Source organism: Dendrobium catenatum, unplaced genomic scaffold (assembly GCF_001605985.2).
Source record: "Dendrobium catenatum unplaced genomic scaffold, ASM160598v2 fragScaff_scaffold_1220, whole genome shotgun sequence".
Taxonomy (NCBI): Eukaryota; Viridiplantae; Streptophyta; class Magnoliopsida; order Asparagales; family Orchidaceae; genus Dendrobium; species Dendrobium catenatum.
In genome coordinates, this window is record NW_021319682.1 from 5,502,463 (window position 1) to 5,526,190 (window position 23,728).

The 23,728-nt window shown below is 35.4% G+C and overlaps 1 protein-coding gene across 1 annotated transcript; it reads right to left on the reverse strand.

Annotated features, from left to right (window-relative positions):
* Nucleotides 1-3,087: 3,087 nt before the first annotated feature.
* LOC110101240 (UBP1-associated protein 2C) lies at nucleotides 3,088-21,029 on the reverse strand. The gene is made up of 6 exons (XM_020829046.2): nucleotides 20,744-21,029; nucleotides 10,649-10,769; nucleotides 10,266-10,409; nucleotides 4,316-4,512; nucleotides 4,156-4,231; nucleotides 3,088-3,720 (listed from the first exon to the last, which is right to left on the reverse strand). The coding sequence occupies exons 1-6, from the start codon at nucleotides 20,923-20,925 to the stop codon at nucleotides 3,397-3,399; spliced, it is 1,044 nt and encodes a 347-aa protein (XP_020684705.1). The 5' UTR covers nucleotides 20,926-21,029; the 3' UTR covers nucleotides 3,088-3,396.
* Nucleotides 21,030-23,728: the final 2,699 nt, after the last annotated feature.

Sequence of the window (23,728 nt, forward strand, 5' to 3'; positions counted from 1 at the left end):
CGTGGTACATTCTGATTCACCTCCAAACGACGCCGGTGACCATGCAGAATAATTTCTCCTCAATTCAATTATCTTTTAAGCGTCCTCATCGAATTAGGAATTTAGAATACAGCTAATGTGCAGTGGAGAACCTCTTAGTAGATAGAACCATAATATCCTCAGGTTTAATGGGAAATGCCCTTTTGCATGAACCAAAATAGTGACTATGGTAAAGATATATTTTTTAAACAATATATCAATATCATGTATTGTATTCATATAATAGCATAATTATAATTTTTTTTTATTTATGAATCTTTTCAATTGTATGAAAAAATATATATGTATTTTAAAATATATGTATAATGCCTCAACTTAATGAAAAATTTTCATTTATCTCTCTTATTTTGATTTTTTTAACTAAGTTTTTATTACAATGAGATTTGTGATTTTTTTTTCGATATTTTTCATTCAAAAATTTAGAATGAATATATGAGCAAATCAATATCTATTAAGTGCACTTTTCTTTATTCTGATAAGCTATACCATCAAATTATTTGATGATGGTTCACCATTTTGGACCAAACTCTACTCTTAGGTTCAACATGTTACATGGAATAATTTGTTATTTTATAGGTATGATAAATGTTGCTTTAATTAAACCAAATGCCCATGCCCAGAAGCATGAAAGAAGCTTTGAAATTTAGGTTTAGTTTGAAATAGTTTTTTTTATTCCTTTCTAATATTTTTTTAGAACAAAATTTTTTATACTAAATATTCCAAATGAAATCTCAAGCATAGGGTGTAAAATCGGGCCAACGGATTGGATTTGGGTCCAACCTCAGTTGATCCAGGCGTAAATGGCTTGACCCAAACCAAACCATTTTAGCTAAATTGGTCAAGATTTTCAACCCAGATCCAACCCGTGAGGGTTACCGAGTTGACTCGACCCAACCTACAAACCCGATTAGTTAAACGGCACAATTGCTGAGTTGCACGGGTAGTGCTTGGGCGAACCGAGAACGCATGCGGTGAGGCAAGGCCTGGGCGATCTTCCATTTTCCTTCCATAGCAGCGTAAGGTAGGGTCTGGGCTAATGTAGGAGTCTGCGGTGAGCCGATGAGGCCACAGGTGTGAGGTGACTGGTGAGACGAAGAAGGCGGGGAGGACGAGTGGCCAACTACTTGACCCAACTAGGATGCTAGGTCGAAGGGTGCGGGTCATGCTATAGGCCGAAGGAGGCAGCCATGTGTGATCGACCGTCGACCGTGTATGCGGGTCTTGTGATAGGCTGAAAAAAGCGGGAAGTCGTGCATCCAAAATGGAGTTATCACCATTCAAGCGGGTTAACAGGGTCAAAGTCAGATTTTCGAGTCAACCCGAACCAGACCCATTTTTCAAACTGGTCAAAAATTCAAAAGCGGACCATACCCGTTTTACAAACGTGTTGACCCGAACCCGAATTTTTTTCATGTCGGGTCCGAATTGGATTTCAGATAGTATCAACTTTTGACACCCCTACTCAAACACATGACACCAGTGGCAGGCCTAGCTTTTTAATGGATTTCCAGTTTGGAAGATAGGGATGCCTTTTTATACCCTTATCTAAACTATCTCTTTATTCTTTAGCACCCAATCTAATCTTCTCAAAGTTGGAATTGATTCTCTTCATAAAAGGAACAATATAAAATATTGACTTTCTCAATTGTGGACCACGAAAGATTTCCAAAAAGAAAAACATATATTCTCCTCCATTAAAATCATTCAGGCTCTCTGTTTTGTTTGAAGAGGAACGTAATTTTATTTTACATTCATAATTTTGCATTAAATAATTTATTTCAATGTAATTCATAGGAATTAAACTTTTCTACCAAATTTGTATTCATGTTTATTAATTACTATTGTTATTATTGATCATTTCTTTCTCGAATTTTGTGACGAGAACCGAGCGATATGAGCCTTTCAGAGCTACTTGGTGTGCGTGTCCTTTAGATCAACCAAACAAGAACGTTTTGAGCTTTGAAAACTCTCAAAAGTCACTGTTTTCGCACTGCTTTAAGACTCCATTTGGGATAACTTTATAACAATTTCTAATACAAAAAAAATATTTTTGAATCAGTGGAAAAACAGTAGCAACAAAACTGTCCCAAACAAAATCTAAATCTATAATTTCAAATGAACCCAACTCTTTGGATCAATCTCACAGATCCAGCACAAAGTAGCATCAAACACCACATTTTAGAGGGAGACGATAAAAGGATATGTTCAGTAATTTTTTTTAATTAATAGTTAAAAATTTTTCATACAAAAAAAGAGTTATATGTTTTTAGAAGCACGAAAAAATAGTCATAACTCAGACACAAGCAATATTTACCTTGAAAGTTGTGACACATTCCTCGGCAATAAATAAAATACCAACAATGACTCCGCTCGTCCTCACCGTTTTGAGGAAAATGGTTCCTTGAACAACTTTGGTATCTCTGGAATCCCAGATCAGCTCAAGTGCCCGAAAATTCAAAAAGCTCTCAGCTAGGCCTAAGCTTAAAATTCTTTTACGAGGGCTTCGAATATCCTTGATACCTATTTAACCTATAAAGCAATCCTGCAGACCAGGCAGCTGAATTCATTTTAACTCAGACTAACATTGCTTCAGTAAATATCTAAAATACTTTGTTTGGAGAAATTATTATGTGAGGAGTCCGGACGGATAGATCCCGTTTAGTCCGGACTGTGAGTATATACTATATATAATTTTATACACAATTTAATTTTTTTTTTACACAGTATGTACAAACAGTTTACACTCACAGTCCAGATGGAAAATTCATACGGACTCCGCACAAAATAATTTCTCCATTGTTTGAGACTTTGAGCCTCAAACCTCATCTCTAGCCATCTCAACAAGCACAATCGATGGTTGTAAAAGATTCTATTGTTAGGTGAAGTGCTTAATATATTGGAGAAAGCATGCCAAGAATCGTATAGTTTCCCCGCAGATGAAAGACCTAAAAATTATCGAAGGCAGTATATTTTCACAATTGGCATAAAACAATATGAGCATAAAATCCTGGAGGACAAGAACAAGTCAGTCAAATTTAGCCCATATCATACAAAGAGTCAATATGTCATTTGGTATCTTCCAAAAAAACTACAGAAGCAACAAAACTCTTGTTGCCAAGGCAAACATTTGAACTAACTAGATCCTGCTTCAAACCATTAGCATCAAGAAGAAGCAACCGTCATTTTAATAACATGCAATCACATAACTGAGTAAGAAATACAGTCACAAAGGAAAGCAGGAAGAGTTCTCATAAATAAACTCTCAACTACAGTAGCTAAAATACACATAAACAAAAGTGCATACCTGATGCAAGGCAATGCTATCCAAAGTCAGATTCTAATAACAAGGTTGATAAATTAATGTTTGGTGAAATAGTATGGGTAACCTGAGATTCCAGTTGGAGATGGAGAAGGTATTCCATAAGGCTCCTTTGCACTAACATGTGGATATGGGACCTGAGACTGCAATAGGTAGTGCGACGGGGGATTGACGTACGGACTGCTGTACAGATATGGAGCATAAGTGACAGGTGCTGTTGCAGTCCTGATTGGTGACTTGGGAGCCTGTGGGTAAGTAGCTGGAATAGGTATGGCTATAGGTACCACAGTGGCAGGCACCTGAGTTTGCATAAGTTTGCCCTTGTGCTGTGTATCTGCAAGCTTCACAGTGATGCTCCTCCCCTGTCATCAAATTTTATAATTTCTCAAGTTATCAGAAGTTGGATTAGCTTCCATCAAATATTGCAATCTCATAATATTGTATGAAAAATTCGCACATAAGTCAATGCAATACATATTCAGAACTACTTAATGTTTTTATCAGCCAAAAATGTCTACTTTTATCAATGCAAAACTACTTGTTAAAAATAAATAAAATCTTGATGTTGCATTGAAACATATAAATGTTGACTAATCTGGCTAACATGGAACTTGGTAAAATGAAATGATTTAATAATTGAAAGATTAGATTATTCAGGAATACACATTGAATGCACGTTGAATTTCTGGTATTAGATCCATAATTAAAAAAAAATTATGATTGTTCACGAAGAAATGAAATAAAAGTTACGGTAGAACAAGGGCGTAGGGTAAATATATGCAAACTCTTTCAGTTACCCCAAGGATTTTATTTGGGTCAGCAATTGCCTTCTTTGCAACCTCAGCGGACTTGTATGTCACAAACCCGAATCCCCTACAATGTAAATCATAAAAGTCAGGTTGATAATTAATATAATCTAGGATGGTAGATAGAGGTTTACAACAGATGATCTTTTACCTTGATATGTTGGTATCTCTATCATATGCAACCGAACCTTCTTCTATTTCCCCATGCTTTCCAAAGAAACTGAGCAATGTTTCAGTTGATATATCTGGAGACAAACCTCCAACGTATACTTTTCTCAATGCTACATCGGCACTGACAGATGCACTGCTGAGTCCTTCACAAGCTAGATTGCAAACAGCTAGGCGGCCCTGTGAATAGAATGTGAGTTCACTTCCATGAATAACAATGCATAGTTTGAAATTGGACTTAATAAATGAATGAAAAAAGCACATGTCAAACATTTTTTTTTTTAAGGGGTGCAATAGGAGGACTTCCCAGGAGGTCACCCATCCTAGTTGATGTGAAACATACATGCGACAAGAGTTGCTCTAGATTTTAACAATAAATATTGAACATGAACTTTGCCAATTAGAACTTATGTTCACTCAAGTTAAATTCTTAGAGCTTTCGGTTAAAAGATTAAGTAATGGCAAGCAGTTACAAGAGATTAGCAAAACAATCGCAATAAAAACGAAAACAAGATAGTAGTACTAATAGCAAATAAACAAAAATCCACGGTGTAACATCAAGATATAGTCACTAAAAGCTCTTTTCTCACTCAATCACTCTTGGGCTTTAGCGGAGGAGGACAAAGCACATGAGGGAAGATATTACCACTAGGAAGATGGTACCGAAGACCTTCTTTGGTGGAGAGGTAGCCGAGGGTGGAGAAGGAGTGGATCTCCGGATGAGAAGCCAAGGCGCCTTGGGTTGTTGAAGATCAATCGTCTCCACTAAGCAGTTGAGGATGCGATTGACGTAGTCTTCCACCGATTCGTCGTACTCCAAGTCAGGCTCGTAGAAAGGGGAGTAGAGAATGTCGATTTCCCCTTGGGCGTTGTAGGCGAGGCTGTGGTCGACCTCAGGATCGGCTATGCACCAATGACGATGAGGAAAGGGGAACTTGTCTTCTTCTCTTGGTTCCAATATTCATGAGCAAACTAGGGTTTCACGAGAGGAGAAGCACAAGTGGAGGGGCGGCCAAAGGTGGGGGAAGGGAGGAGTGGCTTGGATGAGAGACTTAGGTTAGGTTGAAGAGAGGATGAAGTTTTAATCCAAATCTGAAAAGTAAAATTGAAAGGATCTAATTTGAAATTTGAATTCAAATTAGATAGTGATGGAGCCTAATTAGGAAGCAAAAGGGGAAAATCCCCATGTATGTGGCCGGCGGCATTAAGAGGGAGAGGGGAGGGGATTATGGAGGAGTTAAGCACTTTCCAAACAAGTTAAGGCCAATTAGGAGGGAAAATAATAATTCCTCTCTAAATTAAATTTAGATTGTTTTCAAATTTGAAAACTTTCCTTATTTAGAATTTTGTAAATATGGAAGGTTTTGAATTTCAAATTTGGATTTCAAAATTTTCTAACTCCTCCCTTTATTGCAAAAGCCAAATTAGGGGGTCATTATAATGATTGAAAACATCATAATGATTTGGGATATGGATGGGGCCGGCGGTCAAAGAGGGAAGAAGGGGGCTTGGCGTCGGGTTGAGGTGGCCAAGAGCTAGGCCGGCGGTGGGGGTTTGGAAGGGGAATTAGGTGGGATCAAGGGGAGGTATTTTGGCTGCGGGATGAAGGTGGAAGGATGATGAGAAGCCGGTGGGTGATAACGGAAATAGAATATAGAACGTAGAAGAAAAACACGAACCACAGACTCTTCTGGTGACTGGTGGGTATTGCGCTTGCCCACACGTTGGGCTCTCCCTTCTTTCTAGTGCACTCACAAGAAGAAGAAGAAGACAAAACAAAAATTCATTTAATCATTCATTCTCCTATTACAACACATAAGACCGCAATATATAAGTCTCAAACATGAAAGAAAGGAAAAGTACACAATTGCCCTCTGGGCTACAATAACAAATACTTCCCCATAGGGGTAAATTTGAAAACAATGAAACCAAAAAAAACATAATGCATCAAAAGTAGAGACGATGAAATGTAGCCGTTGATCTACGATTCCGTCGCCGGTACACGTGTCTGAATCTCTAAACGATGTCCTCATCACTAGTACTACTCTCGCCAAAGCACGCTTAACTGCGAATTTCTAATGGGATCCGGTGCACTGGTGCTGGTATGGTAGCACCAAGCACATGTCAAGCAATGATTAGCTTGCTACATTAGAACAAGGGTTGCCTATTGGGCTGGTTTAAATCTAATAGAAACGAGTCCAAATAAGACCAACATTATCAGGGGTAAGCTTGCCAACATATGAGATTAACAAAGAATTGATAGGGCCTATTCGGTTGTTAGCCCATCTATGTCTGGACAAGCTCAAATACTGAACTAAATATGAGATTAACAAAGAATTAATAGGGCCTATTCGGTTGTTAGCCCATTTAACCCTCCATAAGCTCAAATAATATGATCAAACTCTGCATATCTGCTTCTACGTAGGGTGGATGAGAGAAGTCGTGATGCAGGACTACGTAGATGAAATGATTATGCGTTCATTCGGATATTGCTCAACTCGTGAATAGAATAAAATAGAACAAGATTACAAGTAAATTAAAGCGACGAATCAAAATTAGGAGTAGTTATCTGCTTAGGCTAAATCACATGATAAGAACTTTGAAGCTTCCAAAAATAAATATAAAACAACGCAATGAATAGTAGCAGTTTTCAAATTAATCCCTAATTTAACAATGAGAGTTAGGATGCATCGAGGTGCGCTCAAATCCTACAATTACTAAGCTTAAGCGAGAGCAATTGGAAGAGTCCGTCGTGACTGCAATCAACCAACAAGAATTTAGACTAAAAGGAATAAGATGCAAGGGAAAAGAGAAAACCTTCGTTAGGGAGAGGTGGTGATCCTCCACTCAATGCCTTCAAAATGTTCGTCGATAGCCTCAACCAAGTATATCAATGTACGTTCTAAGTAATCTTCAACGGTGAAATCAACTCTTGGGTTCACGTCGAAGAAAGTAGATTGTAGGATGTCCACGTAGCCGTCTTTGTCCCAAGTTATGCCGTAATCAGTGTCTGGATCCGCCATTTATAGGTGTTAGGTGATAAACCTCCTTCGCCTTGATGATGCACTTGGATATCTTGAAAAGAAATAAGCTTCTTTTGCCTTGTGGGAGGGGAAGGAACCAAGTACTAAAATCTGAAATCAGTTTTAGATTTTTGTAATTAGATTATGGGAATTTAGTAGAGAAGATCCAAGATGGACCTTTGAAGAATTCGGCCAGCAGCAGGTAAAGGTTTCAAACTCTTCTCATAAGGAGATCAAGCACGATGGAGGGATTTCTAAAAGAAATCCCAATAGGGAGGCCGGCGGGTAGGTGAGAGAGAGGAATTCTAGGGATTTATTTCCTAACTCATAATGAGATTTTAGGAAATAATCAAGAGGTGGGGATTGAGGAAATTTCGGCCAAGGAGGAGATATGGGGATTTGAAATTATTTCCCAAAAGCCAATGATTGGTTTAGGAAATATTTCCCATCTCAAGCTATGATGGGGCCGGCGGTATCCAAGGGAAAAAGGAAGGGATTTAGGGAGTTAATATAGCTTCCAAATTTAAATTTATGAGATTGGAAAGTTTTAATCAAATCCTCTCTCATTCAAAATTCAAATAGGATTGCATGAATGAACTTTCCTAAAATAGAAGTTGAAAACTAGGAAAGTTTTTTAATTTCAAATTAATTGAATTTGAATTTCAAATTTATCCAAATTTGATCAAATCTAAATTAGGAAACTTCAATGAGATAATGAAGTGGAGGTGGCCGGCGGTTTTTGGCCGTGGGGTGTGGAGAGGGAAGGAGGGATCAGGTGAAGTGGGGAAAACCGGCGGCTACGTGGGAGGGGAAAAAGGAAAGAGCGAGAAAAAGAAAACAGATACGGGAAGGAACCACGAACCCGACTTATCTAGGTTGGTGGGTATTACGCCAATCTTCTTCCTCTCTTAGGAAGCTCTCTCCATTAGAACTCTCAAGCTCTCAATGCTCATGCAAGAAGGAATTTTCATAACAATCATTCATTAACCATGAAACATTAAGCAGCGGGCTATATATAGCCAAGTACAATGGACTCAAAAAAATAAAAACTCAAATGCCCTTTGGGCTTACATACGACAACTCCCATAAGAGGGGTACAAAGAGAAATAACAAAATACACCTAAGCAAATAACAAAAAACATGAATAATAAAATACACCAATGACTCAGAAATATAAAGACTCGATCGTGGCCGTAAATCGGCGGCCACGTCTCTAATAAACCTTCCATGATCTGATGTCCCCATCAAGTCGTCCGTACATGGATGTGAGCTACTGCGTGAGGACAAGTTCTGAAGCAGACAAAAAGTTGTCGCTAAAGCCTACAACAGCTTAAAATTATTTTTTGGCAAACCAAGTTGCATATTTTTTTCTTTTAGCCTGTGAATGGTTATTCACTAATTTGTTTATTCTACTCTTTTCTTTTAATTTTTTTTATAAATTATGGAAAACTACATTCTCCTATATTTTTTCAATAATTATAGGGCTGTCCTGTAGAAGAAGTATAAGTTTCCGATAGAAAAGCTATGCATTGATAGGCATGAATGTATTATTTATTGTTTCTTTTATAGTCAAAAACTCAAATGGATCATGCACTTAAACTATAATTTAAAAAATAGCACCCACCAACTTAAATGGGTCCCTAAACTGTTTCATGGGCTAGTTTTTTAAGCCTGAATAAATGAATGGTGGGTTGTGTACACAAATGAAGTGCATTTAAGCCCATTACAGCATTTAGTGCAGCTAATAAAAGTCCATCAAGGGCTAGCTGTTTGGCCCGTAGTGCTGGTCCCATCCAAGGGAATGGTTTCCTAACAAGAAAAAAAAAAATCTTCTCAAAATGCAGAGGTAAGGTGCACGCATCAACTTCAACTCTAACCCTAACCCTGTATTGATCAGACTTGTGCGCAAGATATAAGTTAAGAAATGATGTGTTGAGATCGAGTGGAAAAAGATGAGCATTGGAACAAAAGTTTGTTGAAATGACTAGCATTCACATTTTCTTGCAAGTTCAGCTTAGAAACAACCTGCTATGTACGCTTAACACCAACTGTGTGGCTTTTTTAGTTTTTTATAACATAACTACATAAGGTTTAGATCCAAACTCACCACTGACATTGATCTAAACCCAGGTCCTCCAAAGATAAAAACATGAACCGCCTCAGAATTCTTCTAGTGATTCCCCCTTTCACCCATCAGCCGGAAATAAAAAATAAAAAATAAAACACAAAGATTAATGGTCTGGACACTTGTCCACGACTATGGTAGCTTACTGGTAGCAGTTGAAATGGTCAAGCGCTAAAAACTCACCAAAAAGTTACCAGATAAACTAATTCTCTGCCCATTGTCCCCAATTCTGAATGGTGTGAGAAGTTGACATAAAGGATTAAACAAACATGGGGAAGGAGACTCTCAAAAACGCTATAATAAAAGCAGTACATAACAAGAAAACAGGGAGAAGCAGAATGTTGTCCACTAAGCACGTTTCTGCAAATGGAGCTAGAATCATGACTTATGAAGCACAGGGTCAATGCAATACAGATCCTTGGAAGTGCAGCATCGCAAGAATTCAATTGAAGAAGAATAGAGGAAAAATAATCTTTAATAATACACTTGAATATAACTTGAGAAAAAAAAAGCAAGTATACTAACTGAACAACAATTTACGACCAACTTAAACAAAAAAGGACCCAGCAGGCAGAACACATGGATAAAAGTAAACTGGGCTGATAAGAAAGAGCAAGAGGAAAGATAGAAAAGCAAGTCATATCAATTCAGATTTCAATAAGACCAAGACAATAGTGAGAATATAAACGGAATACCAGAATTATCTAGCTCATTACTAATTTCAATCACTTAAGACCACGGCTAACATCAATTTGACAGTGATCCAGGGACTAAAATATGCTCACATCAATCAATTTGCTTGGTTCTTCCAGCGCTTTTTGAGTGGATTCCATGTTCTTGAATGTGATGAAGCCAAAACCCCGAGACTTTCCAGTTGCCTTGTCAACTATAACAGCTCCTTCCTCAATTTCACCATGCAAAGAAAAGGCCTGCATTAATATCTTCTTGTTTCATTTACCAGTGAAATTATATAACCTTTATAAACAACAAAATGACTAATTTGCATGCATTACCATGATTCAGTTATAAGAAGAAAAAGGAGGAGTCAAACACAAATTTATGCTTGAACAAGAAACAGAATTAGTTATCCCCATAACACTGAACTACAAAAAATAACTCATGCAATCCCAACAATCAAGCATGAAAAAGCAAACTTCAAAGCACTCACAGCACGCAAAGTTTCTGAAGTGGTTTCCCAAGCCAAGCCACGAACAAAAAGTTTGCGATGTACAGGATCAGTACTTGCTACACCTCTAATTTCTTCAGCAACCTCAGGAATTTTCATACCTCTGCACAGCTCAGCATGCAAGCACGCACATAAATGCACAACAAATACATACAATAAATCAGTATAATAATTAGAAAATTCCTTCTAAACATGCATATTAAGTCAAAAAAATCAAGAGAATATGAACCAGACAGCATCAATATATTATAAATTTACTTAAACTAGTAGCTAAAAGGATAATATCATCACATTTGTTATATGGACAACAAATATTTTTGTTGGCATCAATATCCCAAAAAAATCGAAGCCGCAAAGTTCATTCTCTTTTCACAGCAGTGGGAGTTTTGACGAGCGGATTCACTTGATATGGAAAGATAAGTTTATTTTTAAGTTCTGCAATTACGTTCTGGACAAGCAAGGTAGCTTCAAAGTAGGGTGCTGGGTGACATGGAATAAGACAATGACGATGGATATGTGCTCGATGACATGGAATAGGAAAATGAGGACAGATATTTGCAATGGTAAAAACATAAAAAAGGTCATTGCAGTGAGCATTTTTCCAGCTTGTTCATACGTGCAGGAAGGGACTATGCCATAATATAGTAGAGACTATCATAGGAGGTTCCACAACTTCTCAGGGTCTTGGCATATATAGGATGAAAAGTTAAATTATGCGATTGGAAATCAAGAAAACTGAAGATTATGTTTTCCATACTTCAAAGGACGTCATGATACTCTTCACACAAAAAGCTCACGCTTCATAATACAAACGGATTGACTAAATGCTTAAGAGCATTTTCAGATTGTTTCACTTCGAAGTGCATTTTTGCAACTTAAATCGCACCTTTTTAAAGCACACCAACAAGATTCGTTACTTTCAATGATGACAGGCCCATTTTGTCATGCATCTGAATTGTCATTGGAAAGTGTTCATCGTCATAACTATCGTTACACAAAAGACCTTCATTCATCATATTACCGCATAATTGCAAGTAGTTCTTTGTCATTGTCACCATCGCATGGAATTCGTCATCATTGTCATTTGGTGCATCACTACAAAAGAATTCATCATCACTATCCTTGTTGCATGGAGGAAACCCGCCATCATTATTACAAGATCTAGTTATTAAGATTTAAATGTGATTATTCTTTGTGTTAATATGATATAAATAAATATGTTAATGTGGTTATTCATGAGCAAAATCTAGTTCCTAAATATGAACATCTAGTTATTTCAAAATGCTTCATGTTAGTAATGGAGAAAACTTTCCCCATAAGTTGACATTAACAATTGCACCGTAATCAAAGAGCTTGCGTCCAATATCACACACAAATATTTGAGAGGAAAATTGAAGTTTATCAAACAAGCGTCTGGAATTTTACATGAATCTCATGTCTATAACAAAAAGTCCCAAAATTGGCAGTTTCTTCAAAATCGCCAAAAAATCCCAAAAGTAACAAATCTTGATTCCAATATTCCAGATCTAGTTAATCCAAATAGTGCCAAAATTGTGAGGAAGTCAGATAGGAAAAATATAGTGGCTGTTGCAAGCCTACAGTGGAATGAACTTGCAGTAATAATGCAAAAAAGCTGAAAGAATAAAAAAAAGGTATTTGAATTAGTTACAGTGCCAAATATGGGAATAAGCATATAAATAAACTCTGTAGAAAACATGATTCACTTCCTCTGAAGGAAAGAAGCAACCACAAGAGACATCCACTGAAAATAGCATCAAAACATCCAAATTATCGGCTTGGTAAATATTAGCAGGATAGAATGAGCTAAAAAAGGGATTAACATCAAACCAACTACAACTCAGTTGACATATGGAAACTACCAATAGAAATTCAAACAATCAACAAGAACCAATGGCTGGAGAGTCAAGGGAACCAAACCAAATCAACACAAATTTTAGGGAACACAAATCATTCTTATAGGGATTAACATCTATAGGCATCTTCACAACAAAACTAAAATCAAAACAACTACAGCTCAAATTTCAAAATAACAATCTGCTCGCCTTGACTTTTACATATGGTTTTTTAGTTAGTATAAAATTTTAAATTTTCATCAGTTGCTAAGGATAGGAGAATGATGGAGCCTTCAAAAATCAGAAAAAACATGGAAATTATATAAATATCTAAGTGAATGTTAGATGGGATTATAATTTGTTGAGATCCATTATAATTTCATGATTTATCCATGCCCTGCTCTTTGATTATTACATTCATTTTATTTGTACAAATATTAAGGATGAATATGCAATGATAACCCTTGGGGATGACGTCAATTGGATGCTTTATATTTGCTGTACAAAAGGAATGAAAAATGTTTATATTCAATCTTCAATAGAATTATTGAGACAATAAGGATGATGTGCCTCATTTGTAGATGGAAGCACACAACTCCAGTACTCCACTAGTAAGTTGGGGGCATGTAATAGAACAACTTCATTGTTATATTAAGAGTTTGTGAACTCACGGTGCCTTCATACCATCATTATTGGCATGTCAAGTTTATGCATGTGAACATTAAATAATAAAGGCATTTGATTTTATTAGATTGTTCGAATGGATGTTAAGGCCAATGTTGATGAGCAAATCAATTCAGAAATTACCAAGCTATCATACATGATGCAAGAGAACAAAAAGAAATGTTATTGTATTTGAGTCCATTTGTCATTCAATAAGCATGCAAAAGAAATTTCCAGCAGCTTTTGAGGATATATGTTGCTCTGTGGAGACTGCAAGCCCACTATAGATGCAAGAGTATAAAAAGGAAGATGGTTCATGAGAGTCATGCCTGGGGCTGCCAATATAGTGCTTATTAATTGATCATTTAATCCCTAAATGGTGTGATTGATAATGCTATTGAGTAATCCTATGCTTAATCACATTTAATAGTTGGTGACGAACGAATTGCAAGTGCATCCTTTAATTTGACATATTGTTGATAAGTGTATTATTTAGATTTGTTTCCTATTCTTGGCAGATAAATACATGTCTCTTTGATGTATGTGAATTAAGCTTGGTTTGATATTTTTGTTTGTCAGCTTTTGCTTCCTTGCATAACAAAAGCATACTTAAGGAGTTTGGAATAACAGTTATGAAAGAAGTTGTAATTGTGTGAAAGTTAAAAAGAAACTTTGTTGATACTAACTTTAGGTAGCTTCCCAAATATATGTTCTATGAAATTTAGCTTTTCTATCTTGTTAATTAATTATTTATAGAGTAATCAATATTAGTATATTATAATATAATTGTATAAAATTCATTAAGTATTCATTTCAGTCATTCAATCATCCTCTATCATTACTGTTTGGGCTGCAAATGAACCGAGCCGAGCTTAGGTCTGTTCGAGTTCAAGCTCGTTTGTCAAAACTGAGTTCAAGCTCGGCTCGGAGTTCGTCTAAAATTTTCATGTTCGAGCTCGGCTCGTGTTCATGTTTGAACTCGTTCAATTACGATCTTGTCGAGCCTCTTATCGAGCGACTCGTTAAGCGAGCTGAACAGACCGCTACTCACAAAATAAGTTTAATTATTTAAATTAAGCCTAGCAACAAGTTGTCATGCCAGCCCAGCACACACACCAGCCCGCTGACTTCTTTCAACAAGGAGTATAGATTTATTTGCTTTTATATATCAAAATCCATCTTTTTTCAGATGGTGTAGGACTAAAGCCCTATAAATTTTTTTTTCTTGTGGCCACGGAGCGGAGAGAGAGAGAGGCAGGTGGCGGAGAATGAAATGCAAAATGAGGAGAGAGAAAGAGAGCATAGTGACGGCGGGAGAATAAAAACTTTGGATTTTTTTGGTTTTCAAGACTCATTTAAATTTTAAACAGTATATTTGAATTTTTTTTTTTTTTTAAGATATAATATTTATTTTTAATTAAATATGGCATAATTGAGATTTTTAATCGAGCTTATTAACGAGCATATTTGCGAGCTCTAAATGATATTGTTCGTGAACATAAACGAGCCGAACGCTAGGTTGTTCAAGTTTGTTTATTTAGCTATCGAGTATCGTCAAAATTGTTCAAGCTTGTTCATTTACCTTATCAAACGAACATAAACGAGCTCTTATCGAGCCGAGCCACGAGTAGCTCGTCGAACGCTCGGTTCATTTGCAGCCCTAATTACTATGGTTGTCTTTTATCAAATAGCCACAATCTTATGGCACCAAGGTAGCAATTTTAGCAAAATTCAACATGTAGACGTCCGTTTTAAATCAACAACAAAGCACAACACAGTGAAGGACAGTCATACCAAACAAAACCTTATTGATAGAACTAGAACCACAAAGTCAAACAGCATATTTGTAAGCCTGCCTTGGGCTTAAGGGGTAAGAGGCAATATCATTCCTAGAACGTTCTGATGTTCTCACCTTTATTAGTAATATTTTCCATTTTATTTTCATGTATTTATTGAATTCAATTTTGATCAGATGATTAGTTAGAGTTCAGAATAGAACCTTGTGAGGTAACTAAAATGATTTAGGGGTTGTTTGGTTGGAACTTGGAAGTAAAGTGGGTGTAAAATATTTCAAAAATAGAGGTTTTAAAAATATTAAGTTTGGTTGAATAAAAAAGGAATGCAAAGTAAAATAAATGTAGTGTAAATCATTTTAGTTCAATTTTAAGGAAAAGCAAACTCGTCCAACTTCTAGAAAGAACCTTTTTCACCACAACTAAGCTACCTTGTCGCCACCGGCCACAACCAATGATCACAGCAGGGCACACACCATTGTCGGTCACTGCCATTGCACGCCGGCCACAACCATCGTTGTCGTCCACGATCGTTGCTAGCTGTCGCAGACCACCGGCCACCCACCACTATCGGCCGCTGGCCACCACCACCGCCGCAGCCCTCCGACCACCATCGTCCCAACCAGCCATCGACCACCACCCTATTTAGACTTTATACCGCATTCATTTTATTTAAAAAAAAAAATAAGAAAAAGCGATCTCATGCATTTATTTTACACTTATTCAATAACTCCAAAGTATTTATTTTATATTGGCTTTTTTTACACTACATTCCTTATATGTTTTTTTTTCCGCAAATCAAATAGCTTCTTAGTTTCCCACTATACTCTATGTTTATTGTTTACTTAAGTTCCAATGTAGCAATATGTAAAATGTATTGGAGAGTAACATTCTTTTCTAAACATTAATATCTTGCAAGGGCAAAATATAACAATTTATCTTAGCATGCAATGCAAACCCTATTTGATGTATCATATAAAGTTTCCCTCTATACTCTATGTTTATTGTTTACTTAAGTTCCAATGTAGCAATATGTAAAATGTATTGGAGAGTAACATTCTTTTCTAAACATTACTATCTTGCAAGGGTAAAATAACAATTTATCTTAGCATGCAATGCAACCCTATTTGATGTATCATATAATTCACAAGCACCCTAATACCTCTACCAAGCAGAGTTGCAACCTATTTACTACAATGATTCTACAGATCTCAATCAATGTCTTCACCAAGCAGCCACAGCTCAAATTTTTTACAATTGTTAGACTTAAAGTGAGTTGTTTGTCATGTTTCAAGAAAGAAAAAACTTTTCATAGAAATTTCAATGATCAAGCAATTGTGGAAAACTTTCATAGAAATTTCAATGACCAAGCCATTGTGGCAAGCTAAGCGAGGGAATTTTCAATTAGAAAATGACTGTTACATGGTGCATATATACTCAATTAGGGTGTCATTACACGCAAGGTGACAGAGGGTTTGGGTTTACTGAACATAACTAGATATTTGACTAATCAATTTACTGATTAATCGAAATCATCCAATGCATATTTAATGGATGGACAATACTACGCTTCAACATAGCCAAACAAAACCTAAATGCTTTGTAATCGGCAGAGATATCATTATAAAAATGGGTAAGATTGCAATAAAATAGCACGTTTTCTAGTTATCTATGTATAAGTTTGTAATATTATAATAATTATGAATTGACCATAATTTTTTCAAGAGCCAATCCATATCATTATTTTCAATAAAATAGAGGAAAACAAAACTTTGAAGACTTACAATCCTTTAATTCTATATTTAAATTTCTTAATAGTCAAACCAAGTCAACCTTACCTCTTTGGTACCTGAATAAAATCTTTGCTAATTTTGTTAAATACTCTATCCAAGTAGTTTGCTTATTTTCTTTACATGGCTTGAGATTCCACTAAAAAACATGAAAAATAAAATCTGCAGAATGATATCAATTAGGGGGGAAATCAAAGGAGATCCCTTTTTTTTTTTAAATCAAAGGAGATCCTCAATTAAGTTCATGGACTCTTCTTTACCATATCTTTCTTCCTAGGCTTCTCAAAAATCTATGACCAAAAGATTGTGCGCAACAAAGGAGCTTTTGTAAGGACTTTTTATAAATCACTATTTATATGTTACCAATCATTACAATTTTATCATAACACATTCAAGTTAAATAAGCATCATTTTGGCAAACAAGATTAATTCTTACAGTTTTGTTATTTTAAGTTAATTACAAAAATATAAATTATAGAATCATAAAGAAGGTAGTAAATTTGGCATTCCTATATTGATAGCCAACTTATAATATAATGTCACGTTTCATAAATTGACACATTCTTCTCCTTTTGGCACCTTAGCTTAACCATCTGCATTTGATACAATAAAGAAACATAAATTTGAAATTTTAACATCAAATACGGCAGGTAAGATTTATGATAAAGAACCACCAAGGAGTTGTGTATTCAAGAATTTGACAAGCATTGAATGAAAATGCATTTCTTTAGAATTTTTTCTACGTTATAGATGAACAATTTAGAAAACCATTTGAGTTTTATCAAACAATGACATACAAAGCTAACAAAGAAAACTTATAAGGCTTTCTACCCATGAACAAAAATGGGTCACTTGACTAAAATACAAACAAGTCCAAATCCTATTTCATCATTCTTCATTTACCTGACTAATATTTTTTTCTTTAATAATCAATTAAGCTTTGATGGGTAGGGTTTGCATTTAGGTTCAAACGTTTTTTTCCCAAGCTTTGGCTATGACAAAGGATTGTGTTAGACCAGTCCAAGATGGACCGGTCCAACCGGCCCAACACCAAGGCCGGCCTTTTGTGTATTCCAAGCGGATCAAGCAAGCCGCCATCCCCCTTGTGGGCCCATGATTTGAATGCAAATTCAAAAAGGAGGGGTGCTTTAGAAGAAAATTAATTTTGAGAGAGTTTGTCTAGTAATTATCATTATATTTGCATTCTCTAAATAGGGGGGAAAGGGTTAGGGTTATGGTTAGATTATGTTTGGCTGAATGTGTATTTCTCTTAGGGTTTGCTTGGGCTCTAGCCGCCAGCTAGGGAATAGGAGAGACAAATCTTCCTCTCGAATTGAAGATCAATTGTATCTTGTTTCTTTTTTTCCCTCTTTCATCAATTATCAAGTTTCCCTAGTGCTTTGAAGCTAAAATTTCTCTCGATTCTATTTTATCTTGCTAAAATTCCGAATTTCAACCAAGATTCTTTCAATTTCTGCCAGAATTTTGTATTAAATTGGTATCATAGCACTTTTTTGGATCTATGGCGGCAAAGAAGGTGGAGGTGTTGGAAGGCAAAATGGAGAAAATCAAATTTTCGTTTGTGGAGAAGTTCTCAACCATCGAAGGAAGACTTTCATCCATGGAAGAAAAGCTCTCATCAATAGATAACCACTTTGAAAACTTGGAAGATATGATGAATAAAATGTTCGAGATGTAGTTGAAAGCTTCACCAACAATTCTTAGGGCTGAACAAAAGAGAAAGGAAATTCTAAAAGAGATGATGATAAAGTTCATGGAGATGCGATCCAAAACCCCACCAACGATTCCAATTACTAACCCTAGCCAAGATTTGACCAGGATTCCCTTGGCTAAATCTAAGGGAAATGAGATCGGACGGAAGGGGATCGATGAGGAAAGCTTCGTCGATCAAGAGCCTCCTCCTAAGGCTCTGATAAAGGTGGATCAGGGTTTCCAAAAGGGGGACAGCAATTATGGAATTTTGTGGTGGAGGAGGTGAGCTGGCCAACCATTATGAGAGGCATTTCGGGAAAGTGGAGTGGACCACCGGCAATGGAGGGGGGGGGGGGGGGAATCATGGGATCATGTCATGCAAGAACGGATGGACGAAAAGTGGGAGTCACACCCTCAACACATGGGGGAAATATGGAGGGATCGCGACAACCGCTACACTGGATGAGGAAGAAGCTATTGGGGTAGTAGCAATCATAAGGTGAGTAAGTTGAGGACGCCAATATTTGAAGGGGATTATGCCTATGGGTAGGTGTATCGGGTGGAGATGTATTTCATGATGAATGGACTGAATGAGAAGAAGTTTATGTCTGTAAGGCTATGTCTGGAGGGGAAAGCTCTAGCTTGGTTCAAGTGGATGATAGCATGGTCATTAACTAAGCAGCTAAAGAAAGCCATGAACAGTGTCCCATCCTTGCACCTTAAGGACAAGGTTTTTTTTTTTTGTGGGGGGGGGGGGGTTGTTATGGGAGCATTGTTATTGTTGCAGGCCAAGGGAGGTTGGACTGGCCGACCCAGCAGGCAGTGGAGGGGGCGAAACCTGAAACCAAATCCAAGGAGATTTTGGCCCCCATTATGGGGGTCAAGCAAAGCAATAATTCATAATGTTAGGAAGGGAATTAAGGAGGAAAAGATGTCCTATTTGAATTCAAATAGGAGAGGGAATTTTATAAGTAAAGAAGGCCGATTTGGGGGTTGATTTGAAGGATATTAATTAGGAGATATTTCCTAATTGAAGAGGGCATATATGGGGGCTGATTTGGAGGAGATTAATTATGAGATGTTTCCTCATTGAAGAGAGCAGATTTGAGGGCTGATTTAGAAGAGAATTGAGGGATGGCTGTTTTGGCATTTATTGTTTATTATTTTTTATAAGCAGTAGGGTTTATATTATATTTTGGATGGAGAATTTTATTTAAGAGTTGCTATAGTTTTCAGGTCCCAAGTCCTAGATGAGAAAAGTGGAGGGTTGCGTTAGGTAGTCGACAGCCAGCGTAAAACTTGTCGAACAATAATGACATGAATCCTTTAAGAAATTGTGTTAATGCTAGGGCGTCCCCTGGATGTTGTTGTTGTATAGTTTTCTTTTTTAGGACTTCCTTGCAGCTTCTAGATTGTTTGGGAGAGCCGATCTACCTCTCTTATTGTAGATCACAATATCACATGCACCTCTCTTAATCAACTATTATTATTAGTATTTTTGGAGTTTTTCCCTTTTTTTTTTTTTGTCACCACTTCCTATCAGATTGCCCATTGAAAGCTGCAACACGAATAAATTTCTGATCTTGGTTATTCTAACAGATTAATGACAAATTCAGACTGGAGTCCCACACTTGTGTAAATTTCATTTAACTATTAAGATTCATGTAGACCGGCATTTCTTTATGTTTTAATTTCAATTTGATTAATTTTTCAATTCAATTATATATATAGCAAGCAAATTAACAAACAAAAAACAAAAACAAAAAAACAACAAAAATAACAAATATACCATTAAAAAGTACCAAAAAAATCAGTGCTGCCGCAAACTACAGCATATCATGGATGAAAAACGAATCAATAAAAGAGAACTGAAGCAAAAATAATAATTGAACTGTCATTTTGTTAACATCGAAATAACAGCATTCAAAAACACAAATAAGTCCTGTAATAACAAAAATAAGTAACAAAAAAAATCCCATGACAGTTGCCCTCATTCGAAGTAAAAATATATTGACTACAGGACCATTAAAACCCAGAGACAAGCAAGGACAAATCGGCTACATATAAGTTCTGCTACCTCTGAAAAATCGAATGAATAACAAATAAACGGAATCTTCATAGTGAATAAGATAAAAACCGCAAGTAATTTCATCCCATCTACCGCCTACATAACCGACGAAGAATTCAATTAAATATGGGGTACAAAAAATGAAAAGAAAAAAATTTTGCTGCTGATGTTTTCTTTGGTTTTATAAATGGGCTTACGTCTTGACGAGGAGTTCAACGAGCTGGTCTTGTCCGAGAGGGGTGAGAAGTGATCGCAGGTGCTTCTCCGATTGGAGGTTCACGGGCACATCATAGCCGGCACCTTCCTTATCGACAAGGTCATTTCTAACTAAGAGCTTCCGCTTCTTCTTCTCCATGGATTCTTTTCTTTGTGGTGGCATGAAGGCGAAACTAGCAAAATTGGGATGCTAACCACCTAGGGTTTTTGGAAGAAAAAGGCTTGGCAGCCGCTATGGAAGGTACAGTCACGAAATCTTGGCCGCCTATTTAAGGGCTGATGGAACTTCTATGGAGGAACTCATGCATGTATTAATTTATTTTAATTATCTAAATATTAAAAGAATTTAAATTTTGATTAAATAATATTTTATTATTTGTTGATTAATTTAAACATTGGTATAGTATGATAATTAATTATGTTTGTCTTAATTTTAAATTTGAATTATATAGATTAAACATTTATGATGATCAAATTCACATTATGAGATATTTGATTTGTTGTAAAAATTGTGTAAAGTATTTCAAATGCTGGAGTTTTAAAAATATTGATAGCTTAATTTGTTTTTATTCAAAATTTTAGTAAAATATGCATTCTTATTTGTCTAATACTATTTGATAAAGTAACTAAATAAGAGTGTATTTAAAAATATTCATTGATCACTTAACTCTTTGAATATAAATTGCAATTTTAGAATGAGAAATATGACCTTATATGTGTATGCTCTTATGATAAAAATAGCTCTCATATTTTTGTTTGAAAGATCCAAATAATTATTTTTTTTAGAAATTAGTCATAATGAGAAACAACTACTCGTATTTACTAACAATTCATTAGACTCATAAATCATTCAAAATTGATTCAAACCTATTCAAACTAGTTCGAAGCTAGTTCTAACATTTTTATAAACCTTTGGTTGTTCCTTGCCCCAAAAGTTTTTTTATGGTCTTGTCCAAGCCTATCCCCGCACACATTATCGATCCAATTGATGCATATCCACAAGGAGTACACACTATGATTTCCTCTTTTCTAGCACATGTCACTCGTCATGGCATAGCTCGAGTCATTAATCCTCTTCGCTCACTTTGGCTAGCTCAAACTTGTTTCGAATTAGCTTTTGACCATTTGTTTTAAATCAAGTTTGAATTAGCTCCAATTCAACCCAAATTAAATCAATTTTATAGGGGCTCAACTTCACTAATTTAGAATACAAGAGGATATATTTCATGAGTTGCAATTTTGTGCAAAAGGAAACTTCGAGTATATTTATTCAAATAAATATGTAGAGGGAATATTTGAATAATTACATATATTATATGATATATAAAGTCAATTATTTGTTTTAAAATGTATCATTTATTATTTTATTATAAAATATTATTATTGTATATAAAAATACAAACTAAAGTATGGCTAATTGATGTATTTTTTAAGGAAAATTTTGATAATTTAGATTTTGCTTTTCAAAACCCTTTCAAGTAATAATAAAACTATAGTTGTACCATCAAATATCTCATGTTCTCTGAAGGCTAATCACATTCCTACAAGTGGCATTCATTTAAGTATTTACATGAAAACATCATCACAATCCAACTCAACTTTTTTACTATCCACCAAGGAGGATTTCCTTTGAAGGTGGTCCTTAGAATGATATCTTTCTTTACTCATCAAATGTGATGGATTAGGGCCTAATGAAAGAATTGAAAGCCTAAACCTATAATTATCACTCAACTATCAACAAAATAACTTTTGCTACTACAATCTAATTAACAAGAGCAATTTGACATTTTTCATTTCATCAAAAACATATATACAATAATCCAGTTTGCTTCCAATGCGTATATTAAAAGAATAAAAAATGGATTACAAAACAATACCTTAATAACTCAGACTTAAAAGATTTTGTCTCTACAACTTCCTACTTCGTTGAGCATTTATACCGGGCAACATCATAGAATGAGCACAACTTGATCAATATTCTTCTCATAGTCCATCACATATATCAATATCAAAATTAAAATATTAGATAACATATTAATTAAAAATGTAATGACGTGTACAAAATGAATACAATACAATTAGAATATGCTTTTATAGGATTTCACTATGTACTTGATTTCAAAGTTATTACTTCCACTTGCACAACTACTCTCAAGAAATTTCAGATATATTACATAATACTTATTATCATAGATCAATTTGTACTTGTCTTCACATTTCATCAAAATTCATAGAGAAATTTAGTGATATTACTTATACTTAATTCATTGAAGTATTAAAATATGTAATACAATAATTATAATATATATGTCATGATGTCTGCTTATAACTTCATTTTCACTTATGCCTCCATTTAACCTACCACACTTACATATAGCAAGTGAGGCCATAATTAGAATTAAACGATGCCACATAACATCTCACACATGCTTTCAACAAATGGGACAAAAATCCCTCCTACAATCACACAAGGTAGATGGGACGATATAGAACATACATGACCCTTATATCATAACAAAGAGTGCACTTTTCACATATTAGAACATCTCTAATGTCATATCATAGGTAGTGTAAATGTAAATGCAACAATGACTAATTATAATTTTAAAGTAATGCTTGGATGATGAATTGCAATAACTATCAGTAAGAAGTCACATTACTTATATAATATTATATGCATTGAACTTTTCCTGTTTAAATTTCAACATTAGAGGGATATTTATAGGAATATTTTAAGATTTTTATATAACTATATTAATTGATAAAAAAAAACAAAATCAACTTATACACTAAAAATTTTACGTAGGAAAAACTAACTGATTACAATTTGATTTCCCATAATAAAAATATTCAAGATAAAGCTTACAACAACGTATCAAAAGTTATAAAAAAAAAACATCATAAATTACGAGAAAAATATTTTTTTATTCGTAACTTTTTATAAAATCACTGGAATTGAAATCAGC

What these genes read in the sequence shown, in the direction of transcription:
- LOC110101240 (XM_020829046.2), bottom strand. Translation starts at nt 20,925, where the DNA reads ATGCCACCACAAAGAAAAGAATCCATGGAGAAGAAGAAGCGGAAGCTC. An exon ending in AGAGATACCAACATATCAAG is followed by an intron (nt 4,232 to 4,315) that starts GTAAAAGATCAT and finishes TTTACATTGTAG; the next exon opens with GGGATTCGGGTTTGTGACAT. An exon ending in ACCCAAATAAAATCCTTGGG is followed by an intron (nt 3,721 to 4,155) that starts GTAACTGAAAGA and finishes ATTTGATGACAG; the next exon opens with GGGAGGAGCATCACTGTGAA.